This window comes from Contarinia nasturtii, unplaced genomic scaffold (assembly GCF_009176525.2).
Source record: "Contarinia nasturtii isolate CC-2019 unplaced genomic scaffold, AAFC_CNas_1.1 Cnas_scaffold_44, whole genome shotgun sequence".
Classification (NCBI taxonomy): domain Eukaryota; kingdom Metazoa; phylum Arthropoda; class Insecta; order Diptera; family Cecidomyiidae; genus Contarinia; species Contarinia nasturtii.
The window spans coordinates 12,595-34,130 of NW_022197402.1; the positions used below are offsets into that span (position 1 = coordinate 12,595).

Here is a 21,536-nt window from a genome sequence, read left to right on the forward strand (position 1 = left end):
CCAAAGTTAAAATCGTTTTCTCATTTAAGAATCTTCATCATCTCATCTTCATTCATAGAGCAGAATGTAACATTTGCACAGCAATGAAACGACAACAACAATAACACATATTTTTACTGTCAAAATTTTGATGTCAAATGGTGTCGACATTGGTGACGGTATTTTGAAACAGACTGTGTAATCCATATTCATCGTATATGATCCTATGTAAAGTTCTATACTTGATCTAGTTCACATTGACAGTCCAAATCGTTTATGTCCACTAGCGTGGACATGGACTGTGTGTTTCTTCTGTTACATGTACGTTGTAATGGACAAGTAAAGTAACATGGCGTCGTTTAAATAAATTTAAAAATCCGTCCACTCGTGTCGACACCATCTAGCACGGTAGTAGGGATTTCATTGCTGAGAACATTTGCAATGTGTACTGTTTTCTTCTCGAGGTTGATATTCAATTATTGTATCTTTTTATTGCTAACATTTGGGTATTGTTTTGATGTACCACCCAAAAGACTATTATCAATATTACAATCATTTTCAATTTGCCTTCCGTTGACATTATTCACATTGTATTTATTGCGTAACGCTTGTTTAAATACAGCGTTATCAAGTGTTAGAACATTATTCATGTCATCCATAATGTTACGGCTCATTTTTTGCACCTGGCAAGATTTAATGTCTTCAACCTTATGTTGATGTAACGAGTTTTTCTTCCGTTCATTCCGTTCATGATCTTCTCCATTTGATGGAAATTCAGCCAATACTGTTTCATTTGTGTTAGTAGATGAGGGTGAAAAAACAAATCCAAATGACTTCGATATGATCGGGCATAGGATCATTTGATGCATACAAGCTATTAGTCTGTAATTAGTACCTTGGAATGGATCCAAAATAGCGGGACAAATCATATGGTTTAAATTGATTTGCGCTGTCTGAAATAAATATTAAAGTAAAATTAAAATATGTAAAACTTGATGTAAAAAAAGCAAATTATCTACGATCAATTACCACAGCGAAAAACTCCAATATTCCATAGTGATAGAAAATGAAAATTCCATAAGCTGCAATGCTATAGCTAAAATCCATAATTTTCTCGGCTGCATAAGGACCTGCCACTCAGATTAAAATTAATATTCACAATTAATGTAAGCAACATAAAATGAAAAATTTGTCTTTGATCTATATTAGTCGTACCTCCATGTCGTAGTAAATATGCTGGAATAACAAACATTAGGCCATGTTGAATATAATAGGTAGCTAGTTCAAATGTAATTTTTCTTGAATCATGTTCAGGAAATAAAAATGCCAGTAATGGCCCATTCAAGTAGTTGACGTGTATTCTGAACAGTGTGGTGGTCCATTTTGAGGGTTTTGCCGCCAATAAATAAATTTGTAGCATTGATGTTACGTGACATGGATTCAAAATATAGATCGCTGTGCGCGTACATAATTTGAAGCCCATTTCTAAGCCCAACAAAAATGTCATAGTGATCAAAAGCAATTGCTTGCCGCATACAATACCATCGTATCTACTAAAGTTGAACTGCAATGGAGGGAGTTTTGACATACCATATTTGAAAATGAGTATTGCTACTGGAACTAAAATCACACTTTCAACAATATGTCGAGTAGTAGATAAATAGTTAACACATTCCGGTCCCGTATTACGTGGAATGTTACCATTGACGCCTTCATATGCCCAGCCCCAGTTCATCTTCTTTTTGAATATATACACAAAATTTCAAATTCAAATTTCAAATACTTCCAGGTACCCTTCAATAAAAATACTTCCCGGTAGCTTCTACAAACAACTTCACTTCGAGAAGCCGAATAAATTCTGAAACGTAAGATATGTACAAAAATAGTTAATGATAAAAGCGTTTAACAAACATTTATACGGTATATTTTAGAATGTTTCAGAGAATATTTTTAAATTTTAATATCAATCTTATTCAGTGATTTTTTTATTTTTTTTTACATATAAACGTTCTCGGTTCGAAAAATACACTAATTTCTTATATGAGCTGCTCTGGATTTATCGGAAGGAATCGAAACTGAAGCCCTCAAAGTGGCTACTATAAGCGAGTTGTCGAAACCACAATATATGTTATTCGCATAGTAATGAAACAACAATCATCACAATCTAACGCAGAATTCATTATTATGGTGAATTGTATGATAGGCCTATAACAATAGTTGTGGTTTGGTTGCGACTATTATGTTACATCCATTATTAGGGTTAATGAGTGTTATTTCATTAAGAACCAGTACTAGAATCACATGAACGATAATGAATTTCTGTAGGAAATAAATTTAAATATTCGAATACGTTTGATATTCGTTTGCTGTCAAATTTGCATCATATATACATAGAAACCGTTACACTGAAAAAGAAAAAAAATAATGTGCAGGAATAAATCGACAAATTAAATCTTTAAAACATCGCTTCAATGGCGTTGCTTATTTTTATTTATTCTTTCGAAAATAACAGTTTACGAAACAAATTTTGCGCATTTATCAAGTACGCATTGTACATGGATACTTAAAAAGAAATCGCACTCGCTTACGAACAGCTGTATCAGTCACTGGTTAGCAACGTGCCCTTGAAATAAAAGACATATATTTCATCAGAAACACACGCATCGTCTCAATATGTTCCAAATGATTTATATTTTGTTCGTAAAAAATGAAATGAAGTAATCATCAGTGGATTAGGCTGTTTAAACACAGTATTTTTCAAAGAGTGTAACCGCTTGACTTCATTCGAATGTTATTTTTTCGATGAAATTCGCATTAATGGTTAAAAAAGTTTTATGAGTATTGTACGTTGTTTCAACACGTACATTAGGGTGTTTTTCATATCTGCAAAGGAGAAAATGGTAATTCTCAATTTAAAGATGGTCAAATTTCATGCCAATTAATAGTAATCACAAAACATAGAGATTGGTATTAACAAAAAAATATATGTTCAAGTCAATCCCAATTGCCATGCAGAGAATAAATACATACATGAAAACTCTTCCCGAATGTACTCTATCTATCCATGAACTATTATCGAAGGACTAAAATATTGGCATAGGAATTCAATACCTATTCTAGGAACATCAAATAGAGATTGATATTACGACTTCCCGAAGCGGGACTGTTGAAATATTTTTAAATATGCAAAAGTGTAAAGTGTATAAATTAAAATATCTGAATAATTCACATGTTCCCTTCTCTATTCCGCTATTAGATTCATTTGAACATTGCTGTATGGTGTTTTTGTGCTAATTGAATTGAACTGATTGCTACATTCGCAATCGAGTTAAAGTGAGTTGGAAATGTATTTTATTGTGCTCTCAAAGAAAAAAAAACAATAGAAAGTCATTGTGTTTAGTAGCATTTTTTTTATGTCATATCGAAAAATTTATTTTTCATTGCAATTGCATTAAAATTCTGTATTGACAATGGGTGGACGAAAAAGAAACGGAGTTGGTACTTTATGTGGATCGAGACCGAAAAGACGTAAAGTGGGCAAACTTCCAGAAGAAAGTGGAATATTAGCCATAATGCAGTGGCGGATTATCATACAATATTTGACGAACAACTGGAAATTTTTCCATGAAGGTGATGGTATCCACATAATTGAAGGATGCTTGTTTACTTTGTTGCGCAAATATAAAGAAGACAAAGACATGGTGCCCGAATTTCGAGACATAGTCGAGGCATTGGACGGAGACAATCGGTTCGCATGGCCCAATAATGATTATTTTGGGAATCTTATGAAATATTTATTCCAACAACATGCACGAAATGCCATAACCAACCTCACCACATGACAAACGACTTCGTGACTACCTGAGATAGTTTGTGTGGGAACACAACTTCGACAATCTGGATCCAAACGACGTATTTGATGATCATGATGTCAACAATGCAGTGAAGTGAACCATTGATAGATACGATTCAACCAGAGGTGATGCGATTAGATTTGACAAACGGAATCGGTTGCTCACTTGTGTGCGAAATATTGGCGAACCAGAAGACGACAACATCGCAGAAGATACAAAAGAGAATTGGTTCACAATGTTGCACATGCAGAAAAAGATCTATGATTATCACAATTGGTTACAAAACAGCCCCGAAAATATTCCGACTGACATTGAGCTTCCCATAAACAAAAATCTTTCGGTATTAGCAATTTGCACACATTTGCGAAAGAATATTAAAATTGATGCCGATATATTGTATCAAATGATGTGTGAAACCAAAATCATCCCATTAGATGAGTATGGGCGGCAAGTTGATGTCACGCATGTCTGTGAAAACAAGGTTCATTTATGAACAAAATCAATGGAATATTGAATGCGAACAAAGAAATACATTATCATGTTGAAACCGGTGGTGTGTCAGCATCGATTTTATATATATTTTCGCGATACGTCATACATTGGAACAGTTGGTGAGCGATGAACTGATAAAAAAGCGTTACGAGGATGGCTTTTACATCTACGAATTTGGAATCAATCCGGGCATGAACACGTGAGACGCGACCGTTATACGGCATATCGACTCCGGCAAAGAGGTATGTGTTTTTGATTTCTCAGTATGCATTTCATTTAATCGTGTGATTTATTCCATTGTTTTTCTTTCTCTCTCTCTCACACACAGATGAATTTCAAGACCAGCAGTAAGAAATATCATTACCTGAACAATAGGGTGGAACATTTTTTTGAATTTCGAGGCATATCTTGATGGTCTTTTACGCCCATACAAAATTTTCGATTTGAGAAAAAAAATAATTTTTTTTATGGGAGGCACCTTTATTTTTGGTTGAAATTTCATGAAACTTGTTGATATTACTTATTTTGGTCAGAAAATAAGATTCACAACTTTTCATGGTGATTCACTCCAATTTTTCATGATTTTCCAGTAAAATGTACCTCCATTCCTTTCAAGTCGCTGTCTTATATGGAACCGCAAGTTGGGCATTCCTTCATATCTTGAATCTGTGGACTATGAGACATGCTTTTCCAAGTGGCCATAAAATTATGCCAAAAATGTTCCACCCTACTGAACAAGCAAGGAGTACGAAACCAAAAAGTAAAACGGTGGACATGTAGGTTTGTCGCCTTCGAACAAAACGATCGAAATGATAGAACCCGTTATCCGCAAATGCCGAGTCCAAAAGGAGAAAATTGAAGAGACTATTTAAGCCATCGCTTGAGGATTATGAAGAAAGCCATTGACGTGTATACGAGCGAAAGATACACTCGTCTACGATTTGATAAATACATCGGATCGAATCGATCGAGTATGTGACAAAATTGCTGCCATGCTGGTAAGAACAAAACATAGAGCATTCACACAGAGAAATAAAGTGACATTTTTATTAGATGTATCATATATAATATGGATTCTATATATAAAATTAATGAAAATCACAAAAAATCTACCGATCGATTTTTCTCGCTTTTCCGATGGGAAAATCTGAAAAATATCGAAAATTTCGTCCCCTGAAAGGCAACGTGAGGGGTCCAGTACTAATGTGCCCAACTTCCAGATCACTTTGGACCAGGTCGGATCCACCTACTCCACAAGATCTACTTTATTTCTGTGTGTGTTCGTTGAATTTATTTAATTTGTTAATGAAAAAATATATTCTTGTGTCCAAATAGACAAATGGTAAGCCTTCCATAATTTTCTTCAGAGCGGCGAATATCTCACCCAACTCGCCGATAAAGATTAAGAGGAATATTCGCTGCCCTGATTAAAAGTTTTAAGAAAATACTGGGCAATGTGGTGAAAATGGTAAACGAGTTCCGAACGTCATGAATGTGTGCACGCTGTTTCGAACCCTTTGGTAACATGTAACATTGGGTCATCGTTTCAAAATGTGCGATTGGTGTGTGACAGATAACAACGACTGGCCAGAAGAATTGAAACTACCCGAAAAAATCGTGACGATGAAGAGCAAACGAATGCTGCGCGATGCAATGGTTGCGAATCCAAATCAAGCTGTCGGTTTTGTGTCAAAAGTCATTTGTTACCGAAAAAACTGGCGTCAAAACGAGACATACGATGCGGTTAAGTGCGTTTCTCAGCTACCAAGCATTATTCGCGACGAAAATGTCATCGATTTTACTGTAAATTACATGCCTCTTGATGATAACTTCTATGTCGCCGAAGAGGAAGCTATCCTGAACACTATTTGGCACCGGGACATTGCAGCTGCAAAGCTGATACTGTACAAAGGTAATTTATTCATTGAATTGAAATTGGATTTCGAATGAGAAAGTGATTAAAATTGGAGTATATAATACTATTTTGTACTATTAACAAATTTAAGTGTGTTTTCTCTTTGTTGTCTAAGCCATTGTGGACTCTTCGGATTTGATCTGCATCGTAACTTCCATGTTGAACGCCTCGTCCTTCCAAGATGGATTCGAATCCACTAACGAGATAGAATTAAGATCGATGAATTTAAAATTTGAAACTAATTAATGTAATTGGATATTTATTATATCTATTGAAAATATCGAGAAGAGAGTATGTCATTTTTGAGCTGAAAATATTTCAAAACGAGAGTATGTCTTTTGTCGATTGTGTTAATAGCAAAAAGGGAGTAAGTCGCATCACATTTAAAAATTTATAAAAGAGAGTATGTCGTTTGAGGTATTTAGATTGGCTTAAAAGAGAGTAAGTTGTTGGCCATATGAATTTAGCAAAAGGGGAGTATGTAATTTAACTAAATTTGTTCATAATAAAGAAGAGTTAGTATTTGTCAACTCACATTTAAAAAAAAGTATGAAAATAGTTAAATTAATTAATATTTTTGGATGAAATATCAATCGCATGTAATAGGGTCGCAGAAGCAGCTACACAGTTGCGTGAGTCAAAATACACATAAACTAACAAATCACAATAGCAAATGCCGTCTGTGTGTGACTTATCAAGCGCACAGATTATGTTCATTCGTGTTTGATACGTATGATTGTTTATGTGCGCCTGTGACGACAACAAAGACTCCGTTCGCTTCACTCACCCGTTGCCGTTTATGTGCTGTTGTGAAATATGATTGTGTATTTATATACGAAGAGATTTAATGTTGCTGATTCTGCGCGCCTGTTACATTGGGATCGAAAAATGTTAAATATATTAACTATTTTCGCACATACTCACTTTTATTTCAACCAGAATAATTTAGTAACGTACTCTCCTTTATTTCCAACCAATTTGGCCAAATCACATACACTCCTTTCGTAAAATAAAAATGAACAAAAACTTACTCTCTTTTATGACAGACTAAATTGCTCGAAATACGTGCTCTCCTTTAACCATTTTTACCACGAAAAAACATGCTCTCGTTTATCGTACTACAATTCCGAAAAACATACTCTCGGGTCGATTTAGTGACCCAGGTTCTATCGATAGAATTTAGAAGAGAAAAATTTGAAGAGAAAAAAATCCAAAACTATTGAAGTTATTTGTTGAAACGTCGTCGAAAATAGTAAAAATCCGGGCGAAATCCGGAGTTTTTCCGCCATATCCGGGCCGGGCGATTTTTCCGGGCGATCTGGCAGGCTTAATCTATTCTATTTGAAGTTCATAGAATATGTATTGAATTCCTATGCCAATACTTTGGTCCTTCGACAATAGTTCATGGATAGATAGAGTTTTCATGTAAGTATTTACTCACGCATGGCAATTGGCATTGACTTGACCATAGTTTTTTGATTGCTTGGGATGTCGTAATGCCAATCTCTATGTTTTGTTATATATGTTATTGGCATGAAATTTGGCCCTCTTAAAATTGAGAACTACCATTTTTTCCTTTGCAGATATGAAAAACATCCTACTTTTTCTTTTTGTAAAAATCTATATCCTTCAAGCTTATTACAAAACATCAAAATTACGCTGTCACACAAATTTATTTTCTTGAGAAATAACTGCACACAACTATTTACTAATTTGCATTGAATGTGAGGTTAATGAAGAAAATCCGTTTGAAATTGACTATGTATTTCTTTTCTCTCCTCTCTCTCTTTTCTTTAAATCCCCTGAGAGTAGGCAAAAACTTTTTTCTCGCAAACTTTCAGTATCGCGCAAGATTCTAATCATTGCAGGGAGGAAATTTATATTGTTCACGAAGAGAGAAAAAAGTGCGACATAATAGTCTGATATTTGAACGTTAATTTCACAATATCGTTGATATAAATTTAGGTTATAAAATCTTAAGGTATCCACTATCGCGTCTTCATCCATGGATTGCATCCATACTCAATATTTTAATTTGCTATATAGTTTCCGCAAGAAACTGAAAACCTTTTTTTACTCTTCAATTTTGTGTGGGATGAGTGGAATTTTTTTGAATTTCTTGGTTTTTAGTAAAAAAAATTCGATTTGTTCGGGTTTTTGAACTTAATGTATGATTTTGTTTTTGAATTTTTCGTGCCCACGTATGATTTGCGGTATATTAAAAATATTAATAATTGATCATTATGGATGACACGCATTGATTTGTTTAGAAATGCTGTATGAATTAAACCAACTATTGTATGGATATATCAAAAAATCTCTTCATCATATTATTTTCTAACTAATTAATTCTTATCGTTGTGGATAAATCGATATTTTGACATTCGCAAGAACTGCAGGAAACCTTCGTTAAAAACGAATGAAAAACAAATAAAATCAATGTCAAAGCCACCAAAACATACCTTCACTCAGATGCGTCAAATTAAGAATTTCACTCAATATATGAAAGAATTACTAATCACGGAGAGATGATGCTTCTCTATAAAGAAAACAATGTGATACTATTAATAGTTTATGAAAAAATTATTGAATTAATAATTTCAAAATTGTCTTTCGGCAAAAATCTTTTTTTTTTTTGTCTCTTCTTTTATGTTTTTGTTATCCGTCGTTTTACAGCAATAAACCAACGATAAACGAATTCGATACGAAAATCTTTTATTGTTATTTATTGGAATTTTTCTTCGAACTAGTTTCACTGCAATATTTTTAACTAGCTAACTATTTTTAATAAGTTTTAGCGATGTGCACTTTAGCATTCACTGTCGCGACAGACGTTTTGATTGGTTAGGTTAACGGCATATTTTGGCAGTGTAAATGTCATTTTTTATGCAGTAGAATAAATTTTTTGAATTGTTCATCGATTGCGTTCTTCGGGCAAGTTCAGTAAAAAAAGTTGTTTAGTTGTTTGTAGTTGTGGATTTATTTAGTTTGTTATTCTATCATTCGACGATATCTTCACTCCGTTGCAGCACAGCTGTCAAAGTTGTTTTTATACTGTCGATGACATTTTTGATATCGGCGCAAAAAGATCGAAGTAATTTATAAAATTTTCTAAAAATATTCCGATATTTCAGAAGAATTGTTAAATTGTTATTTAATAATTGATTAGTCCCGGCAACAATGTCAGCACTAATGAGCAGCCCATCGTTGGATGCTACCATTACTGCAATTAATGTTGATGCAGATAGATATCCGTTTTGCATAGTGTGGACATCAATTCCAGTGTTATCCTGGTTCTTCCCATTTATTGGTCACATGGGAATTGCAATGTCAAATGGAGTAATACGAGATTTTGCTGGTCCATACTTTGTATCCGAAGATAATATGGCTTTTGGACGACCAACACGATATCTCATCTTAGACGTGAAAAAAGTAAAAAACGGAAGTGCGCTTGAGTGGGACGAGAGTATTTCTAAGGCATCAGTTGTGTACGGAACTCGTATGCACAATCTTTTTTGGGACAATTGTCATTCACATGTTGGTATGGCGTTGACATACTTACTTAAAAAATGAATAGTACTAGTTTACTCTATAATTCCTGATCCATTCGTTCCATTACTTATTGATTAATTTCCATTTTTTCAATTCTTTTCTTCTGATCAACCCAAGGTATGGCGTTGAACAATATGAAGTATGATGGTTCTACGAAATGGAATATGATTCGATTGGCAAGTTGGATGTTCTTTTATGGAAAATATGTTAGTTTCGGGCGAGCCCTACAAACATGGCTTCCGTTTTTAATCATTCTGATGGTTTGTGCTATTTTTGGTTATTTAATGTAAATCGATGGCGTTTTTTACAGAATCACAATGGAATCAAAATGAATTTATTATAAATTCACTCAATGATCAATTATTCATTTTAAAAAAAAATATCTTGTTCACAATGGAATTTCAAATAATATAAATTCATAATAGCATTGGTAATTTTAAAATAAATGGAATTCAATCAACTCACTCCATAAAGCTAGATTTTTAAATAAAACATCAATGGTCATTTAAATGGATATTCTTTTTTAATTACTCAAAATTACGATATCTGCATTACTGATTAATTAAAAATATATCCAGAATCCATAAAATTTCTGTTCATATATTTCTTTTGATTTTTTAGATTAATAAAAAAATATTCACCCCTTAAGCGAATTTCTTTGTTCAAAAATGTTAGTGTTTCTATTTCATATTAGGCTGTATTTTTAATTTTATTACTTTATTTACAAAATATTTTCACTTGGTCAGAGACATGTACTCAAAAACGGTTTTAAATTTGAAACTCATTCATTTGTTTTTGTCGTTTGTTAAATATAAAAAAAATGCGATTGACTTAAATTTAATCTGAACTTAAAACCAAAAGGAAAAAAACTCAAAAATGAAACTGACGAATTAATTAATTTGAAACTAATTAATTACGTTAGTAAAATTATCAATATTATGTCAATTTTCTAAAATCATGTTTCGAAATGTTTGTAAATAGCCGTCACATATGCCAATATTTGTTGCCAATCGGGTCGCTCTTGTTGACACATATTATTTATGTTCTGAAATTAGATAAAATGTCGTGCACAGCACATATTAAAATGTGTTATTAATAAAAATCAAATTGAAAGAGATTGATACTACTTACGAGTGTAGTGTGAACGCCAACACTTTCGGCAGCCTGAAATGCAATTGTAAAGTTGCGACGCTTATCATGCGGACCGAGAGTGTCGTATGGTATTTTGTCTTTTAAATATGAATGTAATATGGCACAAAAAGCTAACCCATCATTCCACGATGAACTGAAATTCGTTATATCAATATTTCTATAGCCAACAGTCTTATTTTGACACCATTTCAACAAGGCATTACGTTTGGAGCCACCATTTTTCACCAATGCGCTCAATGGATCTTTTCTCTCACCTGTATAATTGGTAGTTTTATTTGAAAATAGAAATAAAAAAATCCGTATCGTAATTACCCATAATGAATCCATATTTTTGATTTGCATCCAAATTGCTTGATGTATTGATTGTTTGCGATTGTAGCGTTGTATCTGTAAATGAATTAATTGAATGAATGATCGTTTTGTTTTCGTTTGTATCCAAAATGTAATATATATACGAACGATGGCTTTAAGAATTTTTTTTTTCTTCAATATAAATACATTTTAATCACATGTATTTATATATGCTTACATCATTTTCATTGAATTTCATTTGATTTGATCGATTTTCGGTTGTTTTTATCACCTCTGCTCGCATCGAAAAAAATATTTGAATTCAAATCTGGTAGATTTATTTTTTGTTTTTGTGTTTATGATTTTTTTTTTGCCCATAACCATTTCAACAAAGATGCAATAGAATGAAAATTAAAAGATTCACCAATAGATGGCGCATCGTCTAGTTGCATATACACCACCAATAATAAATGCAAAGTGTTTCAAGTGGTCATTGTTTCAGATTGAATTAATTATGCGCAATCACATACACATTAGGCCGGTTCGATTCATGAAATGTTGAAAATTCAAAATTCGACATCTTGGTATCAATTTGTCTTGTCAAAACAAGCACTTTTTGTTCTGAAACCATCCTGGAAAATTCGCTCCTGTTTAGCGCGAGCTGAATTCCCAAATGACGATTTTTTAGAAAATATTGACTTGAATCGACAAAAAAATGGATTTCAATTGACTGCAAACGCTTTCTTTTGGCCCGCAAAAAACGAATCTGGCGGTATTTTTGCGATTTAATGTCATTTGATGTATCAAAAGTGATGACGCAAAAGCAATGAAGCAAAAATACATTAAAATAGGTTCTTTAAAAATTCAGTGTGTGAATTTTTCGGCATTTTTATTGGGCCCCTTTTTGACAAAAATTTGATTTTGCGAAGGATCGCTATCTACTTGGATGTGTAGGTCTATTTCTTCGACACGCAATACAAAATAATGTAAGAATAAGATATTTCGACTTAATTTTCAACCAGGATGGAAGTGGTTTTACAGTGTTCTGAAATTATTTGAAGGTCGAAAAATAGGTCGGTATTCAGACATGTTTTCAACTCGTCATATTTTGAATGACTAAAAGAAATGTTCTCAAATCAAAGCGTATGGCCACCAAATCATCAAATACACTAAAAACAGTTAATTTGGAGGCCAAATAATGTATATAAGCCGAAGCTGAACGTTAAAATGACACGTAACAACTTAACGAAAATATTGACTTGAATCGCATTTTGAATTTTCAACATTGCATGAATCGATCCGGCCTAATACACATACACATACACAGTAGCAGCTAGTTTGCCGGCGGTGTTATGACGAAATGTCAAGTAATCTTTCGCACTTACACAGCGAGCTCCAACTGTTGAAATAATTTACTCTCGAAGGGGGAAAAAAACCGTGTTTAATTTTTAATGTGATCAAAATCAAACAAGCCTTAATAAATATTGAATAAATTCATATTTTGTCGCGATTTCAAAAAAATTGATGGCAAATTGATTACAAATTGGAAAGACAACGAAATCTCGGTTCAAAGTGTGTCGCCAGTGTAAACCATCGCCAGAAGCACCGCTCAAGGGGAATGTCACAAAGAAGGTACTAGAATTATATAATTCGGAATAGGTAATAGGTTGAAATAGTTTGGAATAGGCGGCAACGTAAATCTCAACAAATAAACTGTACTATTCACAGAAACATTAGGTTTTTAATTCAATCGTTGGCACTGAAAATTTTCAATATTTTTTTGTATAGTTTAAATACATATATTAAACATTTACAACAAAAAGTATTTTCACAAAAATATTGAAATGTTTCTGACTGAATTGAAAACTCAATGTTTCTGTCACCATATCGGCGTATTTGTTGACTTTTACATTTCCACTAATTCCAAACTATCCCAACCTATTCCGAATGATATAATTCTAGTACGTTCTTTGTGACAATCCCCTTGGCACTGCCCGATGGCGGTTCATTCATATTCAGTCACAAGAATTCGAAACAATTTAGGAAAAAGAAAAAATATCGCCCACGGAATTCGGACGACTATGGCCGCCAGCCAAAAGTCGAACTGAAACGCTTCAATATGATCGATGGAATATTCCAAGCATATGCTTGTGCCGGCTGCTGAAAATGCTGCGATATTATCAGTGAAGAGGCCACGAACACATTTGCGACGTCGGCGCCTAGATGTCATCGCATGGAAATACATACAAAATGATGATGATGTTGGTGATACGACAAAAGTCCGTTCGGTTACATTGAATCGAGACACTAATGCCGGTCGAAATATTCGACTTCGCGGTAAGTTTACAGTGAATGATTTATTTTTTTATATTTTTTGAATGACATTAAATTCAATACAATCCGATTTTTATCATACATGTACTTGGGTCATCATGAACTATTGGGAATAAAATTGCCAGATGCATTCACAGTCGATGCCAAGACACAAAAGCAACATGAGTAGCGACGCTTCAAAGAATTTGATGAAAATAAGCGTAAAAAGCAACAAAAGGTAATAATATATTGTGTGCGATTACATTATTTGTTGAATATAATTTTTGAATTCATCTGATGTAAAATGTGAATTTGATTATTCTGTTTACATTTCAGTGTCAAACAACAAATTTCGATGAAGCTGAATACGATTCGGATCAGCCATGGTGGTCGTCAAGCAGCGAAGAAGATGCAATCGATTTGAGCAACAGTGAATTGTCAGACAACAGTGATGATAGTAATGATAGCGATAGTGGTAGCGACGACGATGGCGAAAACTGAGAATAGCATCGTTTACACACTGCACATTAAAATCAACAATCAATCAATCAAACAAATAAATGAAAAATTAAATTTAGTTTAATTTAAGGAACAATGTTAATAGTTCTTATCATGAAGTCTGGCTATTCAGCGTTGTCTTCCGTATTATCTAACCGATAGTAGCGTTGGCTCAATCTAACCGATAATAAAATAAATAAATAAATCTAACCGATTGTAGCGTTGCCATTGTTTACTTTGGAGATAGTATTATTACTGTTGTTGTTATTCACATGAGCACTATTATGATTGCCATCTGAATGTTTTTCTAACAACGGGCTACGATTGCTCGTTAGTGATGCATGTAACTGTGGAAAAAATATACAAAAATCATGATTTTTGTTCTTTAGGAAAATGTTAATGTATTTTCTTTAGTGAAGAGCAAAATTCTTAGTACCTGCGACTGTTCAACAATCATATGATTACTATCGCTCCATTCACCAATAGGATTTCTTGGTTGCATAATTGGTGCGTCTGACATTAAACTGTTTATGCTGGAGGAGGAACTATGTGAATCGCCCATTTGTCCGTTTGACTTGACCTGAAAATTAACCATTCATTAGAAAAGGCTTCATTATAAGAACATGTGTCCTACATGTGAAGAAGACTTTTCAATGCTTTCTATTAAACTCTTGACCGACAATCGGGAGTCTTGTCGGGAAATTCCACCGCGTTGTCGCCGTTGCGCAATTTCTTGTTGCATCACTGTATTCAATAATGTTGTCTGTGATTCGTGTGCTGCCATAGCTGCAATTGACCAATTGGTGGTATTTATTATCATTCATAATATTAATTGATTGAGGGTTTTCAAGAGGCACACTAGCAAAACTAGCGAAAGTAGCAAATACTAACATTTAATAGAAGATCTATTATTATATCAATCTACAACTGGCAAAATGCCTGAAGCATGCTTTTAAGCTGGCCATAATGTCAATTTGTATTTTCTTGGTTGCTCAGAAATCATTTTGATTTAAGGTTAAAAATTATTCATACTTTTCAATAGCAATTTTAATATTATAAAAATATAAGCCTTTTTAAAATGTACATGTTGAAACCTTTCGTATATTCGATCATGCAGTCAATCTGACGCATGGAATATTTTAGACGAACTAATGAAATTAGCAAAACACTAGCAATATAAGCACAAGTTAGTAAAAATAATAGCATAATTAGCACGAACTAGAAGAAATAGCATTTATAGTGCTTTTACCTTTACTTAGTCTCAAATTTTCTTGTTCAAGCGTTCGTATGCGCTCTTTTTGTGTTTTATTATCAATTATCATTTGTTCATGTGCCATTTGAGCTTCGGTCTTAAAATCGTTTGCCACTCTCACCGTCATCAATAGATCAGATTGAAATTGTTTCCATTCTTCATTTTCGAATTTTCGTAATTTTCGTTCGTTATTTAATGCATCTTCTTTTTCGTTAAGCAATCGTTCTGTTTCACCCAAATGACGTTGTGTTTTCGATAACAGACTTTCCAATTGTGCTTTATCTTCTAAATGGCATTTACATTGTACCTGAAGCTCATTGAGACCTTCTTGTGTCATTTGTAAATCATATGCTAATTTGGTTTTCTCTTGTTTCAATTGCTCGAATTTGTATTCAAAATCGGATAAAGCGCATTTTGCATTATTTCGTGTCACTTTACATTCTTCGGTCAGAGCTGCAATTTGATCCTTCAATTTCTGCACCTCACATTGACTTTTTGATAACGATTCCTGCAGTATTGTCATTTCACTTTCTATTAAATCTTTTTCTTTACGAGCCACATCAAGCAATTCACTTAAATCCGATTTTTCCCCAATGGATCGTTCTTGTTCAAATTCATCGATCTTTGATCGAGCATTTTCTAACATTGTTGAGAGTCGACTAATTTCGATTTGACGTTGACTACAGTCTTCACGTGCCTGTGATAATTCATTGCGGTCTAAAATAATGATAAAAATTAATTTAGTTCAATTTAAGGAACAATGTTAATAGTTCTTATCATGAATGTCTGGCTACATAGCGTGGACTTCCGTATTATCTAACCGATAATTTAATATCAGTTATTCACCTGAGGGTGAATCACATAGAAAACAATGAAAATAATGCAAAATAATCAATCAAATGAAAGAAATAATAAATTATTCAAATAATGGAAAAATATACTGAAATTCCAGATGAATGTGAATTTATATATTAATATATAGTTTAGGATCAATAACATTCCTTGATTTGAAGAAAAAATACTCCTTTGTATACGTAGGCGACTATTTAAGTTTCTTCAATATGTATGTTTTTGTAATGCCCGATGCAAACCATTGTCATATTCGTTAAGTTTAATATTTTGTAGCATAAACGTTCTCAGAACGTTTTGTCATTCGATCGTTATTTGTATTGTTTACCGTAACATGTAAATTGCGTCTCAGCCAAAAAATGAATTTTACTTGTGAAAATTTTCGAGCGATTATTTTTTTCCACTTTCGATTGGGTGTATCACAACAACAGTGTTTTGATCAACTTCATTTGGCCTTTGGCGATGAAGTACCAAGTCTTCGGACAATTTATAATTGGTACAACGAATTCAAGCGCGGTCGCCTATCGCTCATCGATGAGTTCCGCGAAGGTCGTCCAAAATCAGTTGTTGTACCAGAAAACATCGATGCTGTCAGAAATATTATAATGGAAGATCGTCATGTAACATATCACGAGATTGAGGCATCCCTGGGCATTAGTGCGACCAGCGTATTTAACCTTTATATGCTCCTGGTGTAGAAAACTACGCATATCATTTTTATTTTTTATTTTTTTTCGAAAAATTCTAAACCAATTTTTATGAAACTTCTTGACTTTAATTTTTGCTTTATTTTAAACATAAAAAAATGTTACCCCATGTCAAAAGTATTTTTCGCATCGGAATATTAAAAAAATTACATAGACTACCTTCAGTGAGTAGATTTCTACTCATATGGGATTTCAACGTATTTGACGGAAAAAACGTCATTCAGTCAACGTTTGTTTGCAAGTTTAGTGAGTGTGTGCAATGTTGTGTATTGTTATGAAATTTTCTGAAGAATAATTTCAAAAATATAACATGGCTAGACCAAAATATCTTACACAAGAGGAGTTGGAAACACTATTGAATGAGACTGACGACGAAGATGCCGACATTAGCGATGACGAATGTGAATTACAAGAAGACAGTTTGATTGAAACAAGTGATTCTGATGTTGAAGAACCGGACGATATCGAAATTGATGGCTCAGCAGACGATATTGAAATTGATGAAAATGCTGATCTAACGTTTATTTCAAAAGATGGCATAGTTTGGAACTCTGAACCAGTGACAGATCGAAGTGGAAGATTGCGTAAAGAAAACGTTTTCACACTTCGTCCGGGACTAACAAGATTTGCAAAAAACCGTGTTGATTCTATCAAAGATGCATTTCTCCTTTTCTTTCCATCACCAGTTGAAAACATTATTTTGAAGAATTCGAATGCGTATGCAAAGGCGACGTATGGCGAAAATGCCATTGAAATCGATTCAAACTTATTACATGCGTATATCGCTGTACTAATCTTGGCCGGTGTATACAGGTGTGTTGTTGGATTTTTCTTTCATTTTTTGAGATGATTTTTATGTTTGGGTTTTTATTTTACCTAGATCAAAAAATGAAAATTTGGTTGATTTATTTGACGGTGAATATGGCCGTCCAATTTTCAGAGCGATCATGTCAAAGAAAACATTCCAATACATGAGCCGAGTTATGCGTTTCGATGATGTCATGAACAGACGACAACAAAAATCCACCGACAAGTTTGCACCAATTCGTGATTTATTCGATAAGTGGTCGGAACTTTTACCTGATTTCTACAATCCATCTGAATGTGTCACTGTAGACGAGCAACTTCTTGGTTTTCGTGGCCGATGTAAGTTCCGGCAATACATGCCATCCAAACCAGAAAAATATGGCATAAAATTTTGGCAATTAGTTTGTTCTGAAACATGTTATGTATGGAAAATACAGCCATATTTGGGAAAAGCCGTTGGTGTTGATTCGGCTGAAAAAGGACAAGGTGCACGCGTAGTATTGGATCTTATTGGCGGACTGAAAGGTCACAACGTAACAATGGATAACTTTTTCTCATCTTATGAACTTGGGCAGAAATTGCTATCAAAAGGTCTCACAATGGTTGGTACGATGCGAAAAAATAAAAGAAGCATTCCACCAAAGCTCCTTGAATGTAAAAAAGTTCCTTTGTACCAGTCAACTTTTGCATTCACGAAAGACACAACACTCGTTTCATATGTCGGACGAAAAAACAAGTGCACGATTTTGCAAAGCACAATGCATAGTTCAAATGATGTAGGATCCGGCGACAAAAAATTGCCCGAAATTATAGAATACTACAACAAAACTAAAGGTTTGTCAAATGCTACTTTTTGATGGTAATTTGATATTTAGGTGGTGTGGATACGGTTGACAAGATGCTTTCGTGTTACAGCTGTAAGCGCAAAACAAATCGTTGGCCTATGGTCGTGTTTTCGAATATAATCGATATTTCAGCCTTGAACGCATTTGTCATTTTCAAAGAAGTGTCACCGAATTGGCAAACAACACAGAAAACTACATTACGACGCAATTTTCTACGGGAACTTGGATATTCTCTTGCGCAGCCATACATGGATATGAGAAAAGGTGTGCCACGATCTGAATCATCAGCATCGCTTCTTTCAGCGAGCCGAGAATCCCTACAATGGCGTGAAAGTTCACCAGCTATTCAGTCTTCGTCTTCCTCCATTTCTCGTGAGTCTTCGATGTCACGTGAAGGTTCACCAACTTTGCTACCATCTACATCATTCGAAATTCCTCGTAAAAGAGCAAAAAGTGTTCCATCGGTGTCGAAAGGCAGATCAAGATGTCACATGTGCTATACTGAGAAATCCGCCAATAGAAATAATATGCATGAAACTATCTGTTGTTTTTGTACTAAAGGTGTTTGCAAAAGCACCCATAATCGAAATGTGTGCGTGAAATGTATTGTAGAACGCCTACTTTAAAAACAAATCACTTTTAATGTAATGATTTTTGAAAAAAATCAAGTAAAATCAAAAATATCTTCAAAAAATCTGTCAAAATATGTGTTTTCCATACAAATTCCATATGCGTAGAAATCCACGCACAAGGGTAAAATTTGTAATTTTTTTTGAAGGGCATATGAAGGTTAAGATTTTACATGAACATTTAGCTTTCAGAAAGATTTGCTCTCGTTGGATACCACATAATTTGACAATCGCTCAAAAAAGGCTCGTGTCGATTGGTGTAAACAAATGCTCAAGAAATTCAATCGTGGTGTTTCAAAATCCGTGTATTTTATCGTCACTGATGACGAATCATGGATCTACGCGTATGAGCCCGAAACTAAACAGCAGTCGACTGTATGGGTCTTTCAAAGTGAAGATAACCCAACAAAAGTTGTTCGAGCTCGAAGTGTTGCGAAGCAAATGGTCGCCTGTTTTTTCACGATAAGTGGTCATGTGGCAACAGTTCCACTAGAGGCTCGTAAGACCGTCAATTCTGATTGGTACACCACCATTTGTTTGCCCGAAGTGTTTGATGAAATAAGAAAAAACAACCGCCGTCGCAAAATAATTCTTCATCATGATAATGCGAGCTCTCACACATCTCATCAAACAGTCGATTATTTGACCGGTCAAAAGATCGATTTAATGGGTCATCCGCCGTACAGTCCTGATTTGGCACCCAACGATTTCTTTTTATTCCCGAGCGTGAAGAATAAACTGCGTGGTCAACGATTTTCATCGCCCGAAGAAGCATTTGATGCGTTCAAAACACACGTTTTGGAGATATCACTTTCGGAGTGGCATGAATGCTATGACAAATGGTTCGAGCGAATGCAAAAGTGTATTGATCATCATGGCGAATATTTTGAAAAACAATAAAACCATTTTCGATGAAACCCCATTGTCTTATATATGGTTTTGAAAAAACTTAAATAGTGACCCTCGTATGTGATGGTCAAAAACTATAGTTTTCTTTCATCCATTCAACGCCATACCCAGCTAACAAAATTGTAACGTTTTTTATCCATTTTAACGCTGAAAAATGTAACGTTTTGACCCGTTTTGGTGGTTATTTTCGTGTAAAATTGAAGGTTGATTATAGGCATACAGATTCCGCATTGTACGGCATAATGTGAACCCGACTCAATACAACGTTAAGTTTTAATTTTGTTTTCCAATTCTAATTATTCGTTTGACGCAAATAAAAAAAAGACAATTTGTATACATAGAGATTTGTGCGATTTGATTTTAGTTTCGGTAACAGAATTTTTTCAAACGTTTATTATTGCAATTATTTTTTTTATTCCATGCCATGAATGCAAATTCGAACTTCGAATTCGAAACTTATTTGAATATGTGTGACATTTTACAGTTGGCTGCGGTGTGTGTCACATCGACGGCGAACATCATTTGTTTACATTCAAAAAAATCTCCTCGTAATCATCGTGTATCGCATCACATCGTCACAGTCGTTTCATACAATCGGTTTCTTTCTTGGAATTTTAATATAGAGGATTTGTGTTTGCAAAGAATAGATTTATTTACGCCTGCATTTTGTGATTGTTTTTGTTTTTATACAAATAACACAACATTCACAAACTAAAGACGTGAGGAATCGAAATTCATCATTAAATCATTTGTGTCAGTCGTACGATCGAAAGATTTGGGGTGCTCCACATTTGATCAATGCATTTATTATTTGGATTTTTGTTGTTAGTTTGAAGTCGGATTCGATTCTGATTTTCGAATAGGCGAATATTTGCACTACGACGACATCAAATTTGTCATCTGAATTCAGTTTAGCGGAATTCATTGCAACGGTAAGATGATCGTCTCTTTGTCCAGCATATATTTGTTTATCATTTTGTGCTGAATCGTGTGTTTTTTGTTCAAATGAAATTATTAAGTGTTTTAAGTCAAGTTTATGCAATTATTTAATGCAATTTTTGTTACTTTTTCTTCTTTTTCGATACAGTGAAAACACTTTCGTCGACATGAAGCGAAAACGTGCACTCAATGGAAATTTCAAGAATGTCAAGTTGACATTGAATCAATGCTTGCGCCCTGAGTACCGAGAAGCGGTTCTGAACTGGACAATTTACTGGTGTGAAACAGCTACGGTCATTTCGGTTTTAGCATCTTTGTTGGTTTTATTTGAAGTCAACAAAGCCTTTGACGAAGATAATCAAGGATTTTTTGCCGGAAATGGGTACAAATTGATTGAAAAATGTTTCACATCTGTTCTGAATGAGCACAAGCACAAATTGCCGCTCGAGTTCAGACAAATAATTGAAAGAGTCGTCCGAAATTTTCAATGGCCAAAGCGTGCAGGAATGGGAAACGCTTTCAATGAACTCTTCAAACAATACACGACCAATTT

General features: G+C 34.1%; 4 protein-coding genes and 1 long non-coding RNA gene across 11 annotated transcripts; 3 read left to right on the top strand and 2 right to left on the bottom strand.

The window, feature by feature from the left end:
- Nucleotides 1-307: 307 nt before the first annotated feature.
- LOC116345619 (transmembrane protein 164) lies at nt 308-9,305 on the bottom strand. 6 transcript variants are annotated; one of them, XM_031778692.1, is made up of 5 exons: nt 8,703-9,305; nt 1,570-1,837; nt 1,195-1,464; nt 1,009-1,109; nt 308-932 (listed from the first exon to the last, which is right to left on the bottom strand). In XM_031778692.1, the coding sequence occupies exons 2-5, from the start codon at nt 1,712-1,714 to the stop codon at nt 456-458; spliced, it is 993 nt and encodes a 330-aa protein (XP_031634552.1). In that variant the 5' UTR covers nt 1,715-1,837; nt 8,703-9,305; the 3' UTR covers nt 308-455. The 6 variants fall into 6 exon arrangements, with proteins under 6 accessions (XP_031634552.1, XP_031635315.1, XP_031632980.1 ...); XM_031779455.1 differs by having other exon boundaries at nt 308-763; nt 875-932; nt 1,195-1,837; XM_031777120.1 differs by having other exon boundaries at nt 1,195-1,837; nt 8,703-8,779; nt 9,020-9,302.
- LOC116349790 lies at nt 3,280-6,520 on the top strand. Of its 2 annotated transcripts, XR_004202015.1 has the most exons (6): nt 3,280-3,312; nt 3,467-4,567; nt 4,654-4,672; nt 5,106-5,323; nt 5,661-6,237; nt 6,356-6,520. It is a non-coding gene; the product is annotated as an uncharacterized LOC116349790 (long non-coding RNA). The 2 variants fall into 2 exon arrangements; XR_004201980.1 differs by lacking the exon at nt 3,280-3,312 and having other exon boundaries at nt 3,371-4,567.
- LOC116348975 (transmembrane protein 222) lies at nt 9,138-10,381 on the top strand. The gene is made up of 3 exons (XM_031780605.1): nt 9,138-9,334; nt 9,410-9,781; nt 9,910-10,381. Exons 1-3 carry the CDS (start codon nt 9,301-9,303, stop codon nt 10,080-10,082), a joined length of 579 nt encoding a protein of 192 aa, XP_031636465.1. The 5' UTR covers nt 9,138-9,300; the 3' UTR covers nt 10,083-10,381.
- A 64-nt stretch (nt 10,382-10,445) lies between these two features.
- On the bottom strand, nt 10,446-16,034 carry LOC116344957 (cytospin-A; the record flags this gene model as incomplete). The annotated part of the gene is made up of 7 exons (XM_031774267.1): nt 10,446-10,837; nt 10,924-11,198; nt 11,257-11,331; nt 14,258-14,393; nt 14,483-14,626; nt 14,681-14,832; nt 15,296-16,034. Coding segments are annotated over 7 exons (1,611 nt in total), but the record flags the coding sequence as incomplete, so codon positions are not given.
- A 941-nt stretch (nt 16,035-16,975) lies between these two features.
- Nucleotides 16,976-19,288, top strand: LOC116343392 (piggyBac transposable element-derived protein 4-like). The gene is made up of 3 exons (XM_031771825.1): nt 16,976-17,667; nt 17,735-18,495; nt 18,537-19,288. Exons 1-3 carry the CDS (start codon nt 17,165-17,167, stop codon nt 19,130-19,132), a joined length of 1,860 nt encoding a protein of 619 aa, XP_031627685.1. The 5' UTR covers nt 16,976-17,164; the 3' UTR covers nt 19,133-19,288.
- The last annotated feature ends 2,248 nt before the right edge of the window (nt 19,289-21,536 follow it).